The 23456-nt window shown below is 66.1% G+C and overlaps 1 protein-coding gene across 6 annotated transcripts in view; it reads left to right on the top strand.

Moving 5' to 3' along the window:
• The first annotated feature begins 3575 nt into the window (after nt 1-3575).
• WNT7B (Wnt family member 7B) overlaps nt 3576-23456 on the top strand; it is a 49374-nt gene continuing 29493 nt past the window's right edge. The window contains exon 1 of one of the 6 annotated variants that reach the window (XM_053895184.1): nt 3576-4128. In XM_053895184.1, the coding sequence (XP_053751159.1) occupies nt 4058-4128 (71 nt within the window). In that variant the 5' untranslated portion in view covers nt 3576-4057. Of the gene's footprint in view, nt 4129-8019; nt 8459-17963; nt 18173-23456 lie in introns of those variants that run through there. The other 5 variants (XM_019447199.2, XM_019447201.2, XM_019447202.2 and 2 more) reach the window with 5 other exon arrangements.

Below are 23456 nucleotides of genomic sequence, written 5' to 3'. Positions count from 1 at the left end.
TTAAAACAACACCCCGTGGTTATCCCACGGTTGTGCGCGCGCGGAAGTCCGGCAAGGCGCGGCTGGTTCTCCGCTCAGGGCCTCACAACGTGGGAGCCCACGTGAGGGCAGGCAGGAGCCCAGGTGGCTCTGGGGAGTTCGTGGCAGAATTCAGGTGCTGACACTGTAGGACCGAGGTGGCGGGTCCCCGGCGGCTGTGAGCCAGGGGCTGCTCTGGGCTCCTAGATTCCTTGCCGCGAGGCCTCCTCATCTTCAAAGCTGGTGATGGCGCCTCACATCCTTCCCGTGCTTCAAATCCCTCCGACTGCCTCAAGCCAGAGAATATTCTCTGCTGGCAAAGCGCTGGCGTGATTAGGTCCGTTGCACTTGGGATCCCCTTTGGATGAACTCAAAGTCAACCGATTAGTGATCTTATCACACCTTTGCCACGAAACGTAACGGGCATGCTATCTTGTCATAGTCACAGTCTCTGGGATTAGGGCAGGACATCTTGGGGGGTGGGGGGCTGTTAGGAATTCTGCCACCACAAATCTGCTCCTTTCCAGGCCCTTCTCATGTACCTCCCTACCCCTGGGGTTTGTCCCGTGCCATTGGCACCCTCCTCATGGCCTCCTGCCACACTGTGCCCCCCCTTGAGCTGGGGACTTCCAGCATCAGGATGTGGACGTGTGCATGAGGCACAGGCCCTGTCTCCCTAGAGGCCGAGACGCGCAGCGGAAGGAACCCGAGCTCTGCGCCTGATGGGCCTGGGTTCAAGTCCCAGCTTCACCAACGCGCGACCTCGGCCGAGGAGCAAGGCAGCGAGAACGGGGTGCGGTCGGCGCTGGACATGGTGGCTGAGCTCAGTCTCAAGGTTGAAAAGAGTCCCTGTCAGGTCCCTGCTCCCCACGGCTTGTAACATCTTGGGTCTTGGCTGCCGGCTCCCTCCTGGAAAGTCGTTTGTTCATTCATCGGTTGTTTATTGAGCACCTGCTGAGCAAGAACCAAAGCAGACGTGGACATGGTCCCCATGGAGCTTACAGGCTGGCGGTAGACAGGAAACAAGGAATGGCATATTGTCCTCAGTGTCACAAAAGGAACAATGGAATGTTATGATAGGGAATACCAGTGAGTGTGTTCAGGAGGAGGAATGTGTGGGCCCCTCCGATGTGGGACATTTATGCTGGAGCCACACAGAACCAGGGGAAGAACGCTGCACTGGAAGCAGAGACAGTGTGTGCAAAGGCCCTGGGGCAGGAGCCAGTTTCGTGTTTTGGTATGGACTCGAGTGTGTGTGTGTGCGTGCACGCACACACACACACACACACACGGGAAAGGGATGCATAGAGCTCTTCCCACCCCAGATGTCTCCCAACCTTGAGGCCATTCAGAGCTCCAGCCATCCCCCTGCAGACGCCGCCGAGGAGAAACCACACTGTCCCGGGAGGGACTTACAGGTCTCCAACCCCGGAGATACCTTCCTCCGCCGCGCCGCCTCCCTCCCGTGGCCGGCAGGGGGCAGCACCACGCCGCGCCGCTGTCCCTCTGCGTCCGGAGGGGCGCTGCTCTGCGTCCTGCCCTCCCGGGGAAACCGAGGCACAGGGAGGCAGGTGGAGACCAAGAAGGGACCCAGGCGTCCCGCCCACCCGCAGGAATCCTCTCCTCTCTCCCTGCCCCGCCCTGCCCGGCTGCTTCAGGAGCCGACCCGCCCTCGGGACGTCAGGCTCGGGATCCGACGGGGGTGGGCGGCTGGGGGGGATCCGCGCGGCCGGGGGTCTCGAGCGGTCGCCCAGACTGGAGCTGGGGAGGGGCCACCATCGCGGCCGTCGTTATTCAAGCCCCGCCTCTGCCCAACAGCTCCTGACCATTCGCCCCATTCTCGGTCGCTGAGACTGAGGCTGGCGGCGGCGGGGGGCGCGGAGTGGTCCCCGGACTCGGTGACAGGGTCGGGGACCCCGCTCACCGCGCCGACCCGGACCCGGCGTGGCCCCGCGGCCCGCGACGCCCCGGCCCCAGTGCGCCCGCGGGCCCGCGCCTGAGCGTCCGTGATGTCGCCGCCGGGGGGCAGCATCGGCCCGCGCGCCCGCCTCCTCCCGCCGCTCCCCGCTCCCAGCCGGCCCCGCTCCCGCCTCCGGCTGCTGCGTAGGGCTGGGCCCTGGCCCTCGGGGTCCGGCGCTCAGTTTCCCGTCCCACCGAGAGGGGCGCAGGGGACACCTGGGAGCGACGCTGTTACTCCACTTCTCTTTGAGCCTCAGTTTCCCTGCCTGTGTTCAATCTCCAACGTCCTTTTCCTCTGGGGGCCCTCCCCACGCGCCCGGCCCGGGACAGCGGCACCTGCGCGGCCTCTGACCGACGGGGCGGGCCGACGAAGGGCCCGCGCCCCGGTCGTGGCGAAGGTTTAGGGAACCTGCGAGGATTACCGGGGGATGGGGCAGCGATCTGAGCAGGACTGCAGGGGCACGGGTAGGTCAGGTAGCTAGAGTTCCCGCCCGGGGCTTGGCTAGGTGGGACCCAGGGTGTCTGGAAGCAACCGCCGCCGCCCTCCTCCCAGCCCCGCGAGTCTCGGGTCCCAGCGGGTCGTCGGGAATGAAGCGCTTCCCAGCTCCGTCCGCGCGCCCAAGGGTGGCACGCTCGAGGGCGTCCCGGGGCTGTGAGCGCGCGCAACAAGGGCTTGGCCAGGACAGCGGTTAGGCGGCTGGTGACGTTCCGCCCCTCAGGACAGACAGGGCTTCGGCGCAGCAGGGTCTGCGGGGCTGGCCACCCACTCGGCCCCCCCTCCCCCCGGCCTGTGCCAAACCGGACAGTTCTGAATGTGCGAGGCACCGGCGCGGGTTAGACCTCGCGCTCCGGGGCTCTGAACGTGAACACTGAGCCGGGCACTGCGGAGGGGACTGAGCAGACTTCGGGGACCTCGGGCAGTGCAAGATGGGACGCGGGGGCCCCCTCCACATCCTCCTCTCCCTCCCCATCACGGTGCTTAGCGCAATGGCTTCCGCAGGAGGTCATCCAAGCCATCCGCCTGCACCTGGCCGGGCCTGTCCGTCCCTTCCCGGTCCCCTCCGAGTTAGTCTCTCTGGCACCAGCGCTGACAGGCGGGGGTGACCCTGGGTGCCAGGGGAGGGCTGATCGAGGTCTGCCAGAGAAGCAGTGATGCTTGGGCTAAGGGTGTGGCCCAGGAGGCCCCCAAGTGTGTAATTGCTGGGGGGGAGGGGAAGCGTGCAAAAGAGGGTATGGGTTGGGTGGTCTCCCCCCCGCCCCCCCCCCCCCCCCACCAGAGACTGGAAGCGGAGCAGCCATCAAGACCTGTACGGGACGTTCCTCCGCGCCCCACCCCCACCCTTTCGGCCAGCCCCACCGCAGGTGTCTCTTCCCAGACGCACCCTCCCCTGCGGGCCGCCCCCCCCCCCCCCTCCGCGCACCCAATCCCCCTCCCCCTGCCCAGGCCCAGGAGGGCGATCGGAAGGGAGCCAGCCTGGGCCGGGGGGTGGTGGGGGGGTGGTGGATGTGTTTGTGTGTCACGGGGGAGGGAGGAGAAAAGGGAGGGGAGAGCCCGGGAGCGAGGGAGAGAGAGCGCGCGGCGAGCGAGGAGGGCGGGCGGGAGGCGGATCCTCCTACCTGGGGCGCGCTCGCTCGCTCGCAGCTCGCTTGCCGGGGCCGCGAGTCACCTGGGGAGGCGGACAAGTGCGGACACATTGGCCGCCGCGGCGCTCGGCGAGGCGCGCACGGCCCCAGGCGGCTGCGCCCAGTGGAGGCAGCTCCCGCCCGCCTGCCGTGCTCGGGCCCCGGCCCCCGCCGGCGCTCGCAGGCCCCAGCGATCGCGCAGCCCAGCACCGAGGTCGCGGTCCCCGGCCCAGGTCACTACCCAGGCGCACGCGGCGGCGGCGGCGGCGGCGGCGGCGGCGCCCCGAGCTCACCATGGTGGCAGCGCGCGCCGAGTCCTCGCGCGTCGCCGGCCGCCCGAGCCGCAGCGCCGGCTGAGAGCGGTCCACCGAAGCCCCCTGCCCTTGCCAGCTCCCCGCCCGGCCCGCGCGTCCCCTCCGGTCGCCGCTGTCTATGGCGCAGCCCCCCTCCCTGGATCATGCACAGAAACTTTCGCAAGTGGATTTTCTACGTGTTTCTCTGCTTTGGCGTCCTCTACGTGAAGCTCGGGTGAGTAGCCCCGTGGGCAGGGGCCGCAGCCCCGGGCAGGGGCAGCCGGGAGGAACCGGTTCCAGAGGGTCCCCGCGGAGACGTGGGGCCTGAGGGGGCACAGCCGGCTCCCGGGGATCCAAGGCTGGCCCGTGTATCGGGCCCTCCCCTCCCCCGGCCCAGCAGGGACGCCCCCGAGCCCCGTGAGCGGCGGGTACTCCCGAAGCGCGCCGGCTCCGGGGCTGCTGGAAGGAAAGCAGGGCGCGCGGGCGGCGGCTAGGCTCGCGGGTAGCGGCGAGCGTGCCCGGCGCGTACTTTCACCTGTTTGGGCTCCAGGCCCTGGGGGTGGGACGCGCCTTCCCTCCCCCGGGCTGCGCTGGGCGCCGAGCCCGGGCCGAGCGCTCGCCGTCTGGAGGGCGCGCCGGGGCCGGGAGCCGGGCGCGTCGGGCGGCCGGAAAGGCCTGGGCGGGCGGGGGGCGAGCACCCCGGCCGCGAGCCTGCAGGCCGGGGCACCTGCCCGGGCCCTTCGACCCTATCCATCACCCGGACGTGTTGAAATTGCCTTGACAACTCGTCCGGCTGGCTCGGGATGGGCCGCGCGGCGGGCCGGCCGCCTCGGGCTCGGTCCGGGGCCCGCGCCCCCGCCCGCCCTGGGCCCTCGGCCCGGCCCCCTCTCGCCGCGCTCGCTGCTCTCGCTGCAGTAGCTGCCCCGAGTCGTATTTCCACATTCCTGAACCCAGCCGAGTCCTTACCTGTTGAGCTGCGATCTCCTTTAGACAGAATCTGTCTCGGCCTCGCTCGAAGTGGGGGGTGGAGGGGCGAGGTGGCCGTGAGGGGGTGCGGTGCGCCGCGCTCCGGGGCCCCGCCGCGCCTTTCGCCCCTACTGTGCGCAGCCAGCCGCGGGGAGGCAGGCGGGTCCCGGCCGGAGCACGGGCGGCGGGCTGCCCGGCGGGAGGCGGAGACGCGGCTTCCCAGGCGGAGAGGTGAAGGCACCACCGGAGAATCGTCTCGTCTACCGCCCATCGCCCGTCCTTCTGTCGCCCCCTCCGCCGTTTTATAGATGGACAAACTGAGGCCGGTGGCTGCAGGGGCAGGGCTGGAAGGCCCCGACCTCGCCTCGGCTCTGCAGGCCTGGGCCGGCGTGCCTGCGGCCGCTGGTGGCTCTGTTTGTTGTGGGTCTGGGTGTCGGCTGTGTCCCTGGGTGTTTGTTTATGGGCGGTGAGGGTGCCGGCACCGAGTCCGCTAGGGGGTGGGGGTTGGGAGGGAGGCCCGGTTTGGGGATCCCCAGCAGCCCCCGCAGTTCCTCTCTCTGTGCTGCCCGGTTCTCAGCTCTAAGGCCTCGTCCGCTCCCGGCGATCCTAGATTAAGCTCCCGTTTTAAGGATCAGGAAACTGAGCAAGGGAGGCCGAGTCGCTTGACCCCAAGGGTCAGTGGCAGAGCTCGGACTGGCTCTGGCCTCCACCACTGACCACTCCTCCTAGCACCCTGACACCAGTTCCTAAACGGGAGCCACCCCAAAGAACATCCACCCCCAGCTTGTGGGCTCTAGGACCCTCACTCCCCACCCCAGGCAGCGGAAGGAGGTCCCGATGCCACCGACTTGGGCTCCCAGGGCTGGCTGCAGGGCTCTGAGACCTCCGGGTCCAGCTACCGACTGACCGTGGCTTCCCTCTCCCCACTTTCCTGGGCCTCCCTTTGCCCTCTGTGAACAAGACTTCAGCTCTGGCCATCCTGAACACGATGGTGGCCGGTGTCTGAGTAGAGAGAGACCAGCCTGTGTGCCCAGGCACTGTGCCCGCCTCTCTGGGAGCGGGCAAGAGAGCCAGACTCTGCCTTCTGCACCACCCCCCTCCGGAGCCCTGGAGTGGGAAGCTTCTCCCTCTGCTGTGCCCCCTGAAACACACGCTCTCCCACTCCTGGGGGGAGAGGAGAAAATCTAGTGTCCCCACACCCCTGCAGAACCACATCCAGGAAAGCCAGGGAGCCGCCCTGGGATCTGCTAAGGGGAGGAGCTCTGCCTCTGCCAGTAGGGCAGCCCCTGCCCACCCGAACTGGAGCTGGGGGCTTGCTTTCTTTGCAAGCCACCTTGGCTGCACAAAGCCGGGAGGAGGCGGGAGCTGGGCCCAGATGTGACCTGAGGGGCTAATGACTTGGGAGCCCAGTGCATTAAGGGTGACGTTTTGGCTCCCCCCTCCCCCTCACTCATCGGTGGCCTTGGGTAAGCGCTCTAATCTCCCCGGGTCTGCCTCCCTCATCTGCAAAATGGGGTCACAGTAGCACCTCCTTCACCGTACCGTGAAGATTAGTCTTGGGTGCCTGTGCCCTGGGGGTAGGGGTGGGGCCCAATAAACACCTGTGCTCACCAGTCAAGCTCTTCTTACTGTTAATGACCTCGGGATCAGAGCCGCTGCCCGCGCCCTGGGGACTCCAGAGAGTGTATTTCAGGGCCTCAGAATCCCAGGAGCTGGGCTATTAGGGCCCCAAAAGTTCTAACCAAATGTCAGAGATTGTCTGCAGTGGGTGTGGGGGGTATCCTGTGATCACAGCCCCCCCCCACCCACTCCTGTGTGTGTGTGTTTTCGATGTATACTGGGAACCTCCCCCACTTGGGCACACGCATTGACGTGCAGCCCCCGGGGGGCGGGGGGGGGGTTCAGGCCAGCAGAAATGGAGAACTCAGGCCTCACAATCCCTTTGGGGATCCGGGCCCCAAGAGGAGTTCTGTCTTGGATTTTCAGCAATTTCGAAACAAACAGCTTTGGGGAGTCACGGTTCCTCACTCTGGGACCGAGCCCGCTCCAAGCGGCAGCCCTTAGAGGAGGCCAGGCCGGGGCAGGGACAAGCCGTTGGAATCTGGGCACCCCTCTGCCCACTGAAAGTGGGGTCACAGGAAGTCCCAGGATCAGCCCAGCTCCGTTCCTGCCTCCTCCCCCTGGGGGAGGGGCCCAGTGGAAAGAGGTGAAGGAGGCAGCCCCCTCCTTCTGGATGCCTGCCGGGGGTGAATCTCCAGGCCAGGTCTAGAAGCCCCGGGTCCTTGGCCATATCACATAGACCTCTCTTTTCTTGTGCCCTCCCCTGCCTGGTGCTTTCGCCCCAGCTGATGGGGTCTACACTGCATCCAGAAGATCACTCATATGTAGCCAGGCTTGGCAGACGATAGGAGGTGGGACTCAAAACCTCAAAACAGGAGGTGAGTTTCTGGCCTTTAAAACAAAACTCAGTGGAAGAAGGAGGATTGTTTAGAAAGTGTATCCTTGGGGATCTGCTTCTCCCGATACCTATTCCAACCAACCCTTCCAAAGAAAGCAAAAGAAGTGAGATGGGGAAGCCAGAGCTGGGGGCCTCTGTGCACCAACCAGGGGTGCCTTCTTCGCTCTCGGCCCCTCCCAAGAGGCGCCGAGGCAGGACCCTACAGAAACACCAGTGCGCATGTGCACAGGTGAGCCCTGCCTGGCTGGGGCCTGGTGGGTTAGCCTGAGAGCGAGCGACTCACGACCAGCCTAACCAAACCCAGGGGCGCGCGCGGGCAGAGGCACAGCGCACACAGTGCATCTGTGAGCACACACCTGCGCCCTCAGACGCGCCCACGCTCCCGCGGGCACACACAGGCACATGCAGGGACATGTATGCGAACGCGAGAACAGATTGCCGAGCACAGCCCCCCAAGAGGAGCGCACGCCCTCGCGCGGTTATCCCGCTGGTGCCTCCCCCCCCCCCCCCAGGTGCACCTTCCAGAACCGGCCAGAGCTGTGTGGTTCGCCGAAGTTGGGCGGGGAGGGGGGGGGGGGTACGGGCCTAGGCAGTTTGGGCAAGCCTTGGGGGCGGCTCCTGTCGCACGCTCCGGTCAGCCTCCCCTTTAAAAAACCCGCCCGCAGAGGAGGCGGATGTAGGGGCGGCCCGTCCAATGGCAGCTGCGCGCCTCGAGAGACTTGGAGACTTGAGCCAGAGCGAGCGACAGAGCCGGTTCCGACCGATCGACGGACGGAGGGCTAGACGGCCGCCGAGGCGCACCCGCTACCCACTTGCCGGTCCCCCGGTCCCGCGCTCCAGCCCCAGCGCCCGCCGCCGTCCCAGCCCCAGCTGCAACGCGATGCTCGGCCCTGGCGGCGGGGCACGGACGAATCCTGCGCCGGGGCCCGCGCGCCCGGGTGCCTAGCGCCTGGTGTCGCCGCCCCACCTCGGGGAGGGCCGCGGAGACCCCGGCCTCAGCTGGCCCAGGCGCGCTGCCCGCGGGGCCCGCCAAGCCCTTCCAGGAGCGCCGGCCCACCATGCTCCTGCTGTCTCCGCGCGGCGCGCTCCTCTCCGTGTATTGCCCGCAGATCTTTCTGATCCTGTCCAGCGGCAGCTACCTGTGAGTGCCGCGGGCCGCACGCGGGGTGGGCGGGGTGGGGAGGGCCCCGTCTTCGGCCTCCAGCGCTGGAGCCGGACGGGCAGGAAGCTCGGCAGCGGAGTCTCTGGGCGGGGCACCGGGTGCGCGACGCGCTCGGCAGCCCGGGGACTTTGGGTCGTCTCCTCGGCCTGAGCCGCCGAGGTGGAGGGCTTGGGGGGCGGCTGCAGCAGTGAGAAATGACGGCTGTGGGGTCAGAGAGAGCGGGGCCCGCGAGAGGCCCTAGCGCCGGGGTGGACCAGACTGCGCGCACGGAGCGCGAGGGCCGGAGCGCGCGCGGCGGCGCGGGGATTCCCTGCGCGTCCCACCCGAGTCCGGGACCAGCGGGACAGCCCCCTCTCCTTTATAAGTCCACGAGGCCCGCACGGCTGCGCCGCACTCGAGAGAGCCGCACGCACGCACCCGCTCCCCCGCGTACCCACAGGCGCACACGTGCACGCTGCGCCCCGCCAGACAGCGCCCAAGCTGTCCTCGGTGGTGGTGACTGCGGCTTCTCGCGCCTTCCTGCCGCGCTGAGCGGCCAGACCCAGCGACGGGTGACTCCTCACCTGGGGCGAGGGGGACACGCAGCGCGCGTGCCGCTGGCCGAGGTGCGCCCTGGGGTCCAGGCCAAGGCAGCGCGCGGAGCGTGGGCGCGCGTGTGCGTCGGGACGGGCAGCGCCCACCGGGCTCCGGGAAGCTCCAGGCAGGGCCCGGCCGGGCCCGGGAGCCGAGGGGGCGCGTCGGCGCAGCAGTGGCTTCGCCCGATTCCTAATGGGACGCATATGCTCTGGCCTCCGATTTAAAAAGAAGTTTGATTTATGGAACCGCCGTTTGGGGGAATTTAAGCTGGATGCTACTGATTAAACCTCAGAGCTAGCTCTCCCTCCCCTCCCCTGCTCCCCTCCTCCTCCCCCTCCTTTACACGCGGGCCACGTCCGGGGTCGCCTAACGCGGCCAGAGGGGGCAGGCGCTGTCTTCCCGCTCCCTGCGCCACCCCCGCCTCCTCGCGGCCGCAGTCCTAATAAATCGCCGCGCCCCCACCCCCTTTTAATAGAGGCGCAGCCAATTTCTGCTCCAGCTCCTAGGAAATTACTATCCTACCAGTTTTCCTTCTATAAATAGTCGCGCATCTTGAAACAAAAGTTCGCAACCGCAGCCAGATGCTGCGAGGCCCGCGGTTTCCCGGGCTGTGGGACATAATTACAAGGTCCAGGCGCAGAGAGCGCTCCAGGCCCGGCGGGCAGCCCCGGCTGCAGAAGCATCGCCTGGGGAGAGGAGTGTGGGGGGGGGGGGGGCAGGCCGCCCCAGGCAGGGCAAGGGGCCGGATGGGGACCGCCTGATCGGTGAGGAATCAGGCTAACAAAGTGGCGGGCCAGAGAGTCCTGCTTTGTGGCATCCCTCCTGGGGAAATGGATCAACCAAGGGGGGGCCTTGGAATCCCCGCCTCCCGTTCTCAGAGGTCAGAGGTCGGGAAGCCTCCCCCTCCCCTAAAAACCCCGCATCTCAGTCTTTAAACTAGAGAAGCAGCAGCTATTATGCTTTAAGAAATCATTTTTGGAAGCAGCTGGCTGAGGTTTGGCATTATGGGGAGGTGGCCAGGGGTAGGAATCCCGGGGTGGGGTGGGGGGTGGCTGGAGTAGGAATCTGAGAGGAGGAGGTGGGCAGGGGGCTCAGGAGCTGTAGAGGACGAGACCAAGGCAGCAGTGAGGGGTACCACAGGTGGTGGCCCGTATGTATCCGTAGACCCCAAGTTTTCCTCCGGGGTTGGCTCCCCCAACCCAGGCCTGCAGTGACTGCTATCTGTCCCCACACAGGCTCATTCCCTGCGTGTTCACTGCCAGCTTTGTTGGGGAAAATTCTCCGAAGGCGACAGTTTTCCAGACGTTCCCGGGGCAGTGCTGGGGTCCAGAGTAGGTGATGGGAGACAGCAAAGCAGACTCTGCCCCCCCCCCCCCAGCCGGCCCTACCTTCAGCACCCCTGCCCCAACCCCAGCCCGCCTGCCCTTCAGCCCCCTGGGTGGGGAGAAGGGAGGGAGGAAGTGCTGAGGCCAGGCTGTCCCTGAGCAGAGACCAAGTAAGGTGTCCCCAGGAGCAAGAGAAGGGGACCATGACATCTCTTGGATTTCCACCTTGCCTCCCTCCCTGCCCTGTTTGGGTGGGCACAGGGCTGGCTGGGTGTGGAGGATGCCGTGGGCTGGAGAGAGCCCCTGCGGTGCAAACGGCACCGGTGAGAAGGACCTCGTGGGTGGCTACGAGCCGGGGCCTGGGTGCAGGTGAGGTGGCCGTCGCGGATGTGCTTCAGAGAATGGCTCGGGGTCAGCGGGAAGCCCACCTCAGTACCGCAGGGATACTTGGCACGGTCAGCCCCGTGGGATCTGAGGATGCCAGGGGCAGGAGGGGCCCCGGGCGGAGGCTTCTTTCTGCTCCAGAGAACTTTCCAGAAGGCATCCCACTGCCGGGATCACAGACACTGGTGGACAATTGATCCTGCCCCTTTCATCTGGGCTGCTCTCCCAGCTCCCTGTCTCGGGCTGTGGTCCGTGCATAGCGAATCCCAGATGCATGCCTGGGCCCCTGCCACTGATTGGGTCGGACGGGTGTGCTGGCCTGGAAGGGCCCTGAGCCCTCCCGCCTGATGCTGAGCTTGGCTGGCGGTGGGAGGCAGCTCTGGCCGGCCTCACCCTTCTCTGTGCCACTGCTGTCGGAGCAGAAGCTTCCGGGGCCGGGGGTGGGGGTGGGGGGGGTCAGTGAGGGCCCAAGGGAGGGCAGGTGGGGGGCCGCAGGCCAAGAAGAGGGCCTGCGGTGCCAGTCAGCTGGTGTGGGGGCCTTGTGCCAGGACCGGGCTGGCCTGCTGTCCTGGGCAGGTCCCTTCCGGTCTTGGCCTCCACTCCCAGATGTGGAGGCTGGCTGCAGTGATGCCCCCAGGTCTTCCGGTGCGAGCCTCTCATGGTGACCGCCCGCTCTGGGGAGCTGAGTGAGTCATGGGTGACGGGGCGGTTACTCACCGACCACCTGGCCGTGGGGGGGGCGGGGGGCGCTCACCACTGCCCTGCCGAGGCTGGACCTCTTCCCGGCTCTGCCGCTGTGGCTTTATTGGTGGTGCCAGCCGCAGCCCCAGAAACCCCGTGGGCAGGACCCTGGGGGGCGGGCATTGCTGAATCAGGCCCCCTCCCCTGGCATCGGGGCCTGTGTGGCAGCAGATCGGGGGCCGCCCGGCTTAGCGTGGACGGGTGTCGTCTTGGGAGGGGCCGCTCCCCGCCTGCAGGCTGCGTCTGTCCAGGTTGGAGGAGAGCTCTGCTGTGTGGCCTCGAGCAGGTCCACGGGCTTCTCTGGGCCACAGTCTCCTCATCCGTCACTTGGCTGGGCCCTCAAGCCGCTGGGATCGGAAGGCATGGGCACGCGGTTGGGGGGGGGGCGGGTGGTTAGCGCCAGGAACCTCCAGGGCGCGGGCTGGAGAGATGGGAGTTTGTCCGATCACAAGCGCCCCAGGAGCCTTGCCGCGTGGGCACAGCTCGGCGACCGCTAATCGGAGGGGGGAGGGTAGCCTCTGGAGATGACCCCATTCGACCCTCTGTGTGTGTTGGGGGAGGAAGGGCCAGGAGGGGAAGGCGGGTCCCCGTGCCCTTCTTCCGGGTCTCGGTGTGGCCTGGCATCACGTGGAGGCCTGCAGGAGGGTGGCTCATTTTCTCACCGAGTTTCCCTGGAACCTTCCCTGATCCGGGGTCCCATCCCTGTTCCTCCTCCTACTGTCGGGGTGCCTTCCGTGGCCTCCCTGTGTCCCAGTCCCGGAGCCCAGGCGTCTTAGAGTGGCTGTGAGGATCCAGAAAGCCGATGCAGAGACGTGCTCAGCCGGGTGCTGGGTACACAGTAAGTGCTCAAGAGATGACACTGCTCAGCCACGAGGAGCAGGGAGGCTGGCCACCCATGAAGCGGCGGAAGGTGTGGTGGCTGCGTGCGGGGGGGGGGTGCTGAGTTCTCTGGGGGGGGATCTAAGAGGGCTTCCTGGAGGAGGCGGCGCCTAGATAAGGGGAGGAGTTGCCGAGACAGTAAGCAGGAACACAAGAGAGACTCTGGAAGAAGGAAGAACGCATTCGCCCGGGGTTCCTCCTGAGAGAGCCTCACGGAACCTTGCCGAGACGGGCAGACGGGTTGTGGGGGCCCCGCGGGGAGGCCCCGTCGAGGTCACACAGGTCCCAGGGGAACAGCCCCCAACCCCCGCACCCCCGATCCCAGAATCGCTCTGCCACCGCCTCTGAGGAGAAATTCTCCGACAGAGAAAGGCGTCCCCCGATCCCTGGGTCTCATCCTCCGGGGAGAGATGCTCTTCGGGGAGCAGACCATCACGAAGGGAGGTCATTTTTGAGGCCCTCACTGCACATTATTTGCACATTTGGCTCTTCCAGGGCCACTGACCACAGCCTCGCAAATCACACTCCCTGCCCCTGCCTTTCCACCCCCGCCATGTCCCCCCGAGCCTCGCGCCAGCCTTGGTGGGGGGGCAGGGGGCCGGGGCTCTGCAGCCTGTGGGGAGCCCCGAACCCCTACTGGGGGCCTGGCCCAAGGCTCTGTCATCAGACTGGGCTGAGCAGAGTCTGAGGGTGGTGGCAGGGGAGGTCTTGATTGTGGAGACCCAGACCCTCTGTCGGCTCAGGCTTCGGGGGTGCCTGAACGGCGCCCCTCTCGGGGCCTGTCTCGCCCCGGGGCAGATGGAGGGGCTTCAGCAAGCTGCCTCGGAGCCTCCACTTTTCCTGGCCCTGGGTCCGGCTCAGATAGGGCTCGGCACCCCCGCCCCCTGCTCCCCCAGCAAGGGACAAGAGGCCGGGAGCCCTCTCTTGTCAGATGAAACCTCGGCCCGGGGCTCCCTCAGCCTGATGAAAGGGTCATTGTGTGGTGCGGGCCGCCCGCTGGCCAAGGACAAAACGGCCGTTTGTCCTCCTTCCCTGGCGCGGGGCTGGGGCCTCCCCTTGGGCTGGCTAGCAGGGTGGGGGTGGGCACAGGTGCGCTCCCTCCTCCCCTTCTCCATCTTCCCGGCCTCCGTCCCCGGAGCCGCTCAGCCTGCCTGGGGGCCCCTGCCAGTCCTGCCCTCAATGCGGGGTGTCCTCGCCCTCCGAGCGGGGGGCCCCAGGCCTGGGCCAGTCTGCGGTTGGCAGGGAAGCGGTGAGCTCCCCGGCGCTGGAAGCATACAAGCAGATGCTGGGCCAGGGTTAGCCTGGAAGGGAGCCAGCACTCACGGGGCCTCTGTGCCAGGCGGCCGTGGGGTCGGCCCACACGGTGACCGAGGATGCGGAGGCCCCGGAGAGGTCACGCCGGAGCCGGTGGCTTCTGAGCATCGACGATGCCACGAAACGCTCCGTCTGAGGGTGTGGCATATGCAGTAAAGCCGTGCAGCCCGAGTGGCCGTCCTCCCGCTGACCCTGAGCGGGACGGGAGCAGCTCCACGTTCCCCGGCCGCAGCTCCCCGGGCATCGGCCCCTCCTGGTGGCCCCATCCCGAAAACACCTGTGGCAGAACCCCGCCCCCAAGGCCACCCCGGTTTCCGACCCTCCTCCAGAGAGGTTCCCTGGGCTGGAGCCTGTGCCCAGCGGGAGCTGCGAACAGGCAGGGCCCCTGAGGGAAGGAGCCTTGGGACAAGGTGGGTGGTATCTGCATCCCCCCACCCCCCCCCCGCCTGCCCCCTTCCCGATGAAGTGGGTGTTGGTGCTGCTGCTGGGTGCAGGGGCCGCCACGCCGAGACTTAGGTGCCCAGAGGAAACGCTCCTCCAGAAGGATTGCCCGCCCGGCAGACTCCTGACGGGGGGCCCAGGGCTCTGCATCCTACTTCTGGAAGACTCAGGTCCTCGCGGAGGGGCCCTTCTGTCACCGGACTGATGGGTGCGCGCCAGCTGGGGTGGCCACCCACTTGGGAGGTGGTGAAGTGGGGGAGTCCGAGGGTCAGAGCGCTGAGTAACTCCCTAGGTTGCACGCAAGGGGGCTGAGCTTGGGTTCGAACCCAGGTCTGTCCGGCTCTCAGGGCCGTGCTGCCGATTCCTTCTCGCTCACTGTCCGTGACCTCGAGTGGGAAGAGAGACCAACTAATCCAGCTGGTTAGAATTATCTAATGGCCAGGCATCATGAGGCGCTGAGCGAGGGCCCTCTCTCTGTCTCTGCCCCCCCCCTTTCTTCCCCTGTCCCTACCTCTACACGTTCAGATTCAGAGCCAGAGGGACAGCTTTCCGTGGGGGGGAAGGGGGGGCGGTGTGCGGGAACCAAGAACACCTCAGATTTCTGCCCCGGGCTGCTAACCCAAGGGGCTCTGAGGCCGGCTTGAGCGGAGAGAGAAGGTGGTCCCAGCTGGCCAGCTCATGGCCTCCGCTGGGTCAGCACGTGAATCGTTGCCACATGCCATGGACTTCGGGCAGCCTTGGGGACACCACCGCCCTGTTCTGCCTTGGCTTGTCCATGAGGGTGATGGGGCTGGACGCTTCAGGGCCCCTGCTCTCCCCGTCCCCCCTTCTCTCCAGCCCTTGCCTCCACCTTCAACTTGCCCTTCACAACAGCGGTTCCGGCAGCCCCCGGGCCCGGTGAACAAGGCTGGCCGTGTAAGCAGGTGTAATTGGGAGGCTCCCTTCCTTCCCCGTCATGTACCCAAAGCCCTGCGATGCCCTACACGGCAGGGGCCGCTAACCCGCTATCCCAGCTGCAGTGAGGGTGGGTCAGGGGAGACCTGGGCCCTAAAGAACGGGCTGGGGAGAGTGGCATTCTTGGCCGAGGGATGGATGGCTGTGGGGCGGGCAGGGGGAACGGGGAGTGGGGTCACAGCGCTGGGGTGGGGGGCAGCCCCGGGTGCGGGGAGCCATGGGAGGGAAGGTTTTAAGCAGGGCAGGGATGAGCAGTTTCATCCTGAGCTCAGGAAGGACCACGGGCGTGGGTGGACCAAGCCAGGGAAGTTGGGAGGGGGCTGGTCCTGCCCCTGTCCCCCACCCCCCACCATCTGATGCAGGTGGGGCAGAGGAGAGGGACAAGACTCCCCAAGGCAGGGCCTAGGGGGTGAATTGGGGGCAGAGTGCGGTGAGGGGCCCTCTGCCCACAAACGGTTTCGGTTTCGGGTTGGCCCCCGCCCCACCCCCACCCCAGCACCCAGGGCCCCGCACAGCACTTGGTGCTAAGTCGGTGCCCAATAAACACCGTGAATGGTCAGATGGCTGCTCCCGTGTCTGCGTCCCGGCAAGACCCATTGACCCGGTCAGGATCCTCTTGCCCAGTGGATGGCAGAGGCCTCCGGGCCCCAGGTGTGCTGGCCCCCAGTGCTTGTGGGCAGGCACGGCGGGGGGGCTGGGGGGGATGGGCCGGTGGGGGGGGGACTTCCTGGCTCCCTGACTCACGTCTTCCCAGGGTGACTGCATCACTGGCGGGGAACACGGGGAATTTCCAGGTGCTGCCGACACGCCCCCCCCTTTGGAAGCAGCCGCTTCTATCACTTGCCATCCCCGTGTTCCCTGGGGGCCCGTCCTGCGTGCCCATCCACCCATGTGAGGCCCTCTGGTGGGCTGAGGTGCCAGCTGGCCGCACCTGGAGGCCAAGCCCCCCTCACAGCCCCGGCAGAGTCACCTGCGGGCACGGCCCAGGCTCGTGGGATAGGCTAGGGTGCCAGCGGCCGGCCTGCGGAGGGTGCCCAGGGAGGATGTGTGCGGGGTGGCAGGGTGGGCTAGTGTCACGGGAGCACCGGACAGGGAGGTGGCAGCCTGGCTCCGGTGGCTCACCCTGTCCCCAGTAGCTCAGGGCACTCAGGCTTGGCCCGACGCGCAGGGCGTGGGGGACCCCGAGGGCACGGGCCCTGGAGATGCCAGGTGGAGACTGCTGTTGGTCAGCATCTGGGAAGGGGTGCTGGGCCGAGGGCTGAGAGCTGCCCCAAGGCCCCAGCGTATCATCTGTGTCAGACAGAGGTGGAGGGTGTGGAAAGGAGGGGTGGGGCAGGACTCCAGGCCACTCACTTAAGTCAGGGCATGGGTGGGGGGCTGCTGGGCCCCGAGGAGGTGTACTGGGGGTGCGAGGCTGGTGAGGGGTGCAGTGGGCTGCTCCGGGGCAGGGGTGAGCACCCTGTCCCGTGAGGCATCCAAGCTGAGGCGGTTGGCTGGGGTGGCCCCGGTGGCCCAGAATTCTCAGAGGGAGCAGTGGGATGCTCAGAAAGGGAGGTGGGTGGTGAGTGAGCCACGTCTGGGGTGTCCTGGCCCAGAGGGGTCCCCGGTTTTGGCGAGAGCAGATGGCAGGGCAGTGGAACTGGGGAGAGCCTGGGTGGGGCCGGGCTCGTTCTCTGCTCTGCGGTGCTGTGTGGCCCAGGCAGGCCCCTGCCGTCATCCAGTCCCAGAAGGGGGCCCCTCCGGGGCGCTGGCTGGAGGCACAGCCCAGGACCGGGAGCTCAGCCCTGCCCTGGCGTCTGCACAGAGGAGACTTCTCAGTGTCCTCTACCTGTGGGGACTCAGCCCCTGAACCCACTGCTCAGACCATGTCTGTAGCAGCCAGGAAGGCTGAGGTGCTGGCTGACCCATCAGGCGCCCAGACTGCCAGCCTGGCCATGGGCCAGACTCCCTGCCAGCTCCCTCCCACCTGTTCCCCTTGCCTGGCTGTCCATCCACCTGTCCTGAGGCTTCAGGTTGACATCCCGATCACCCAGGCCTGCAGGGTGCCCCAGGGTCTGACAGATCTGGGGTATTAGGGCCTAGGCCAAGGCCAGGGCTAGGGGTCTCGTCCCTGCTTGGGCCTCAGCTCACGACGTGGCTTCCATTGCCGTGGGTCGGTGTCCCCATCTGCACCGTGGAAAATGAGGACACAGGTCAGGGTCAAGGCCTGGGAAGGTCCAGAGTATAGCAGAAAGAGCTGGAAGTGTGTCCATGGCCTAGACAGGTGTCCCTGAAGGTCAGCCCCCAGCAGCCCCCTCAGGAGGCTGGTGTAGATGTGAGCACGTGGGGAGGGAGGACAGAGGAGACACCGGGGCAGGCTTCTCGGAGGAAGAGGCACCAAGCTGGACCTGGCTGCTGGGAGGGTCTGGGTGCCTCTAGCCTTGCTGGTGAGTATGACCTGAGCCCAGGAGTGTCACGACGGGTCCCGCCTGCCCAACAGAGATCTGGAAGGATCTGAGGCCGGAGGTCAATGACCTGGGGTTTTGGGGTCACGGTGAGTGAATGAGGTTCTGATTTCACTGACTTAGCAGGTATGGGGGCTGGATGGACCCTCCAGACCCTATGCCCTTTCATCCGTAAGCTCCCCGAACCGGGCACAGGATAGACAGAACCCCCGGGCTGTGCTGGCCCACCTCTGGCAGCCTCGGCCCCGCCCGAGACCCCCGTCCACCGCCTGCTTTCTCCCAGGATGCCTGGTTTCTCTCCAGGGTGGGGTCCCAGAATGCCAGGCCAGGAATGCCAGCTATGCGGGGAGGGCGGGCGGGCAGCCGCCCGCCGGGGGCGCGAGGGAGCAGGCAGACGCTCCGCTCTCTTCCCCGGGAACACTGCGGGCAGTGAGCTGAGCCGGGCAGTGGGCTGGAAAGATTGCAGCAGGCAGGACCCACGGAGGGAGCCGGCCTGCACGCGCCCCACCTTCGAGCAGGGGCTGTTCTGCCCATCGGACAGATGGGCAGACTGAGGCCAGTGAGAGTCGGCGGCCGAGCAGACCTCCAACCCAGGACCCCAAGCCCAGAGAACCCTCTTTAGGATGCAGCCACAGGTACCTAGATTGTCGCCTCACTCCCTCACCACACGCGCAGATGGGAAACTGAGGCCTGGGCAGGGCAGGAAGGGGCAGAGGGATGGCTTTCTTTCCCAGCTGAGCCTGGGCTCAGCCCTCTCTCTGGGACACCCCCCCTGCCCACCACCCATGAAGCTCCCTTCGGGGCGCTCTCTCAGAGCCCCAGTGTCCTCATCTGTAAAGGGTGCAGTGGGGGTGAGGTGGGACAGTGTGGGGGACGCCACTCAGGAAGGGTGGTCATGTTGGCTTGTCCCTCCCCTGCAGGGCCCCCCCACCCCCTTCGAAGTTCTTCCCACCCAGGCCAGTAGGGGGAGAAGCCATTTGCCAAGACAGGGCTGTTAGGCCCTATTTTCAGATTGGAACACTGAGCCTCAGAGCAGTGAGGTCCGGGAAGGTCCCCAAGCCCCATGTCTCCCACTGAACTGAGCCTAGAGCCCCAGCAGGGGAAGACGAGCAGGCGAGCAGGTGTAAGGAACGCCAGGACAGGTGGGCTGAACACCACCGGGCCTTTGCACCAGCTGTGTCCAGCTCGGCCCCGGCCGTTCCAATCCGTCCCGCTCCTCCCCACAGGGGAAGGCTGCGGGGACCCTGCTGGTCCCAAGCTCTGGCACTGTGATGGTGGCTTGGAGGGGGGCATGGTCTGCAGAGTGACCCCAGACCTGGCAGACATTCTTATCCCCGTTTGACGTGTGGGAGCACTGAGGCCACACCGGCCGCTGCCCCGCGGGACTGCTGGGCTCCGGAGCCGGAGAAGAGCCTCTTCCGGGAAGGGCTGGGCCGACCCCTGCCCACCTGAGGGAGACGCTGGTGGGGACCCACTTTAGGTGGGCATGGGGGCCGGCTGCCATCTTCCCAGGTATTTGCCAAGTTACTTCCTGGACAAGTGGACCCAGGCCCGCCTCCCTGGCTGATCGCAGATAATTAGAACATTCTTCAAATATTTTGCCGGAGGATGCCCGAGAAGGAAGAGTTATAAAGCGCCCCGGGCCAGGAGCGTGGGCTGCAGGAGCTGTGGGCAGCCAGGCCAGGGCCAGGGATGGGGCCCCAGAGGGAGACCGGGGATCCGGCCCAGGCCCGGCCAGCCTGTCCCCACCTCCCGGGGAGCTGGGGCGGGGTGGGGGCTCACGGTCAAGGCCGGCTCACGGCTGGGGAGGGTGCTAGGCCGTGTGCGGGGATCCCTGCGCTGGGGAGCTCACAGCCGGTGGGGGTGGACAAACCCTACCCCAGATAGCTTTCGGAAAAGCCTGAGGGGGTCAAGCACCCCCTGGCCCCCTGGGGGGGCAGGCGGGCAAAAAGGTCTGTGGAGGAAGGGCTCTGGAAGGAGAAGGAAGGTGCAGGGGCGGCGGGGTACGGAGTGATGTGGGTGGAGAGTGAGCGATAAGGGGGTGCCTGGGGCCACCCTCGTGGCTGACACCCGCAGCCGGGGCAGCTCAGCACCCAGAGGCCCCGCTCAGGCTCCGAGGCCGCCGTCCCGCTGTGTTGGGCAGGGAGGTGGGCGGCCCCGGAGGGCAGAGGGTGGGGAAACCCTTTCTTATCACGGCTGACCTTCCTAAGAGTGGTGCCTACCACCTGAGGACGGGGGGAGACCGGGAGGACCCAGGGAGGGGGAGACGTCTCCCCCTCCGGCTCCTGCGGCTTGTGGGGGGTGGTGAGTCTGGGATGTTGAGGTCCAGCTCCGTCATGAGGTCTGAGTTCTGGGAAGTACTTGGATGCTGCGTCTGTGTCATGGCGTGCTGTCCTGGTCCCAGCCTAGGGAACATTCCCAGGATTCTGTGGTCGGTTCGGGGCAGGGGCTCCTCCGACCCAGGAGCCTGGGGTGGGGGGTGGGCTGCAATGCGGCTGCTGCTCAGGCCAGAGAGAGGGTACAGAGGATGGTGGCCGGCCTGGCACGGGGTCCCCGCCGTGGTGGGGCTGGGTCCCCTCTACTGGGGCATCCCGAGCTTGGGCTGTGGTTTGTGGGGTCGGTTGCTGGGGAATTTGTAGGAGAAACGGGATACTGAGGTCGAGGTGCCTGGGTCCTGCGGCCTCCTCAGGACACTCGGCCACATCAGTGGCCATAGTTTTAGGGCCCTGTGCACGGATCAGACGGCTCGAGGCTTCCTTGGGATCTGAGAGGCCCGTCTGCCACACGGTCCTGGGCTCGCAATGACGCGATTTCTCTCTGGCTTTTTTTTTTTTTTTTTTTTTTTTTGAGAGAGAAAGAGAGAGAGTGCAAGCAGGGGAGGGGCAGAGAGAGAGAGAGAGAGACTGAGAATCCCAAGCAGGCTCCCCACTGTCAGTGTGGAGCCCGACCTGGGGCCCGAGCTCATGAACCGTGAGATATGACCTGAGCCGAAACCAAGAGTCAGGCGCTTGACCGACCGAGCCCCCCAAGTGCCCCTCTCTCTGGCTCTTGAACAAAAAAGGCAGAGCTTGTCCCACCACTGGCAACGCACAAGGGATCAAAGCCCTTTGGAGGATGGAAGCGGAAGGCTCTCCAGGTAGACAAGTGACCACCCCCCAACTGTCTTGGGGGTCAGGGACAGGGATGATGAGGCATTGACCAGTCGGGGGGCAGGAAGGGTGGGTCCCAACCCCTGTTCCCTCCCACCCTCCCTGAGCTACTCAGCAGGTGGCTGGACAGCATGGCTCTGATCCCGGGCTCCCCACTGACGCCCCCATCTGACTCCTCTCTGGGCCTCAGGCTCCCTGGCGGTGAGGTGCCCCAGACGTTGTTACCCGAGGAAGCTGGGGGAGGGAGGCTGCCCCCAGGAGGCCCCCAGGCTGGGCTTTGGCAGGAGTGGGGCCAGACCAAGATGGGGTCTTAGCTAGAGTGGCCGAGGCCCGGAGCTCTGTCCTCTCCCAGCCTCGGACAGCACTGGGAGGCTGCCTGGCCGGACCTGGCCCCACTGGCGGGCCCAGCCCCTCAGGGCACAGGGCTGGCCAGCAGGGATGGCCGAGAGCACTGGGCCAGGTGCAGGCTGAGAGCGGGAGGGCACCGTCTGGCTGGGCGGGCAGTGGCCTCCACAAGCTGCTTCAGGAGGGGCTGGCACCCCTCAGGGGACACACAGGCAGGGCATAAGGGGTTGATATGTAATGCTCATGTTGTATTTCTTTTTTTTAAAAAAAAATGTGTATTTATTTTGAGAAAGTGAGCGAGCACACGCGTGCCTGTGTGTGCAAATGGGGAGGGGAGGAGAGAGAGGATCCCAAGCAGGCTCGGCACTGTCGGCACGGAGTCCCACGCGGGGCTCGATCTCCCAAACCGTGAGATCGCGACCTGAGCCGAAACCAAGAGTCGGATGCTTAACCGACTGAGCACCCCCGCCAGACGCCCCCGTATTGTATTTAAGTGTATTTTCTTTAATTTCTGTGAGAAAACTTGGAGTTTTCACTCTGAGTTTGTACTGCATTCTCACTATGAAGTTTGTATTGCAATATTTTGCTTTTTGGTTGAGATATAACGTGCATAACGTACAGACATCTCGAGTGGACAGCTTGGTGCGTTTTTACATATGCGGGTGCTCATGTAATCCATTTGTCAGCTTGGGAGAGGGAACAGTCTGGAACCCAGAAGGCTCCCGTGGGCCCCTCCCGGTCCGTGCGTCCCCTCCCCCCCCGCCCCAGCTAAGGGTAACTCCTGGCCTCTATGTTGAAGGTGCGTTTTGCGTGGTCTGGGCCATTTCTCCCGTCTGGCTCACGCGTAAGCTGTTTGCCCTTTGTCACTGCTAAAGCCTCCCGCCCTGTGCACGTGCCAAACTGCGTCCTTCTGCTGGTGACGGACGGACGGACACCGGGGTTGTGGTTCCCGGTTTGCGCTGGGGACACCTGTGCTCGTCCCGTGGTAACTGTGAGGGTTTGCTTCACTTGGGTGCGTAGGCCCCAGACTGAATCTGCTGCGTCCGAGGGAAGGGCCGATCCACGAATGGACCCAGTCGCGGCGGGTGTGGCGGTGGGTGTGGACACCCGCCAGCTCCAGAATTGCCAGTTTGAGCGCTGGGCCTCCCGATCAACACAGCTGGTCCCTGATCCCCACGAGGGACTGGGTCCCGGTGGCTCGGTGCATGGAGATCAGGACGGGTCCCCAGGGAGGGTCGACAATGGCCAGCCTTGAGGACCACTCACCACAGGCCAGAATCGTGTCCTCCTCGGAGCCGCTGTGACACACCCCACTTCACAGGTGTGGAAACCGAGGCACGGAAAAGTTAAGAAGGTCTCACAGCTACGAGGAGTCAGAGCCAGGGTTCCAACCAAGCTGGCCCACACCGGTGCTCGTGTCCTAACCTCTGCCCCACCGGCTGCCAGCTGGGTGACCTGCCCAAGGCCATAGCCAGCGTCCCACCCCCTTGGCCAGTTCTGCACCACCTGCTACCTGGCAGTGGCCACCTTGCCCCTCGCCCTCTGGCGTCCCCTAGTCCCAGAGGCAGCCCCGGCCCCTTGGGACCTCTGGCAAGGTAGGAAGATCTCCTATTGTCCCTTGGCACCCTTGATGGAGCCCAGAGCCGGGAACCCGCAGGGAGGCGCGTCCCTGCAGGACTCGTCCTGGCTTCCTGCCTTCGTCCCGAGGCCCCTGAACAGCGCCAGGGTATGACTGAAACGCGAGCGGCCAGCCCAGCTTCTCTGTGCTCGGGGCCACTCAGAACGGCCCTGCCAGCCCTCCCAGGGCACCTGGGTGGGCGGCTGTGGGCTGAGAAGCCGCCCAGGGTGGGGATCTTGCTGCTTGGGGGTGAGAGGCAGGCCCATCCTGTGGGCGGGACCAGGGTGCTCACAGCCTGCCCTCACTCCCAAACTGCCGATTATTCCAGATTATTCCAGGATGCGGCCTGCGCCCACCCTCCTCCCTCTTCCCTTCCCCCTTCCTCCCTCTCTTCCCCCCTGCCCCTTCCCCCCTCCTTCCTCCTCCTCCCCACTGCCCCTCCTCCCCTTTCCCTTCACCCTTCCCTCCCTCCTCCCCCCTTTCTTCCCCTCTTCTCCCCTCTTCCCCCTTCCCATCCCCCCCTTCCCCTCTCCTCCAGGTCACCAGTTTTCAGTTATCACGTAATTTTGCCTCTTGCCGCTCTGGCGGTTTCCTGATGAGGGCCGGTGGCCCAGGGCTGCAGCCCCTGTCCCTCCAGGTGGCAGGAGCATGGCTGAGGGTCGGAGTGTGACAGGGCCAGGCCTTCCCAGGGAGGGCAGTGCTCAGACTCGCGGTGAACGTGTGGGCCGTAGCTGGTGGGGAAGGGACAGCGCGGCTGAGACGGCCGACACCAGCAACGGAAGCCGTCCGTAAACCTGGAGTGATTAA

The sequence above is a fragment of the Panthera pardus genome, unplaced genomic scaffold, assembly GCF_024362965.1.
Source record: "Panthera pardus isolate Hobbes unplaced genomic scaffold, ASM2436296v1 HiC_scaffold_6, whole genome shotgun sequence".
NCBI classification, from domain to species: Eukaryota; Metazoa; Chordata; class Mammalia; order Carnivora; family Felidae; genus Panthera; species Panthera pardus.
This window is presented reverse-complemented; position numbering and strand designations above follow the sequence as displayed.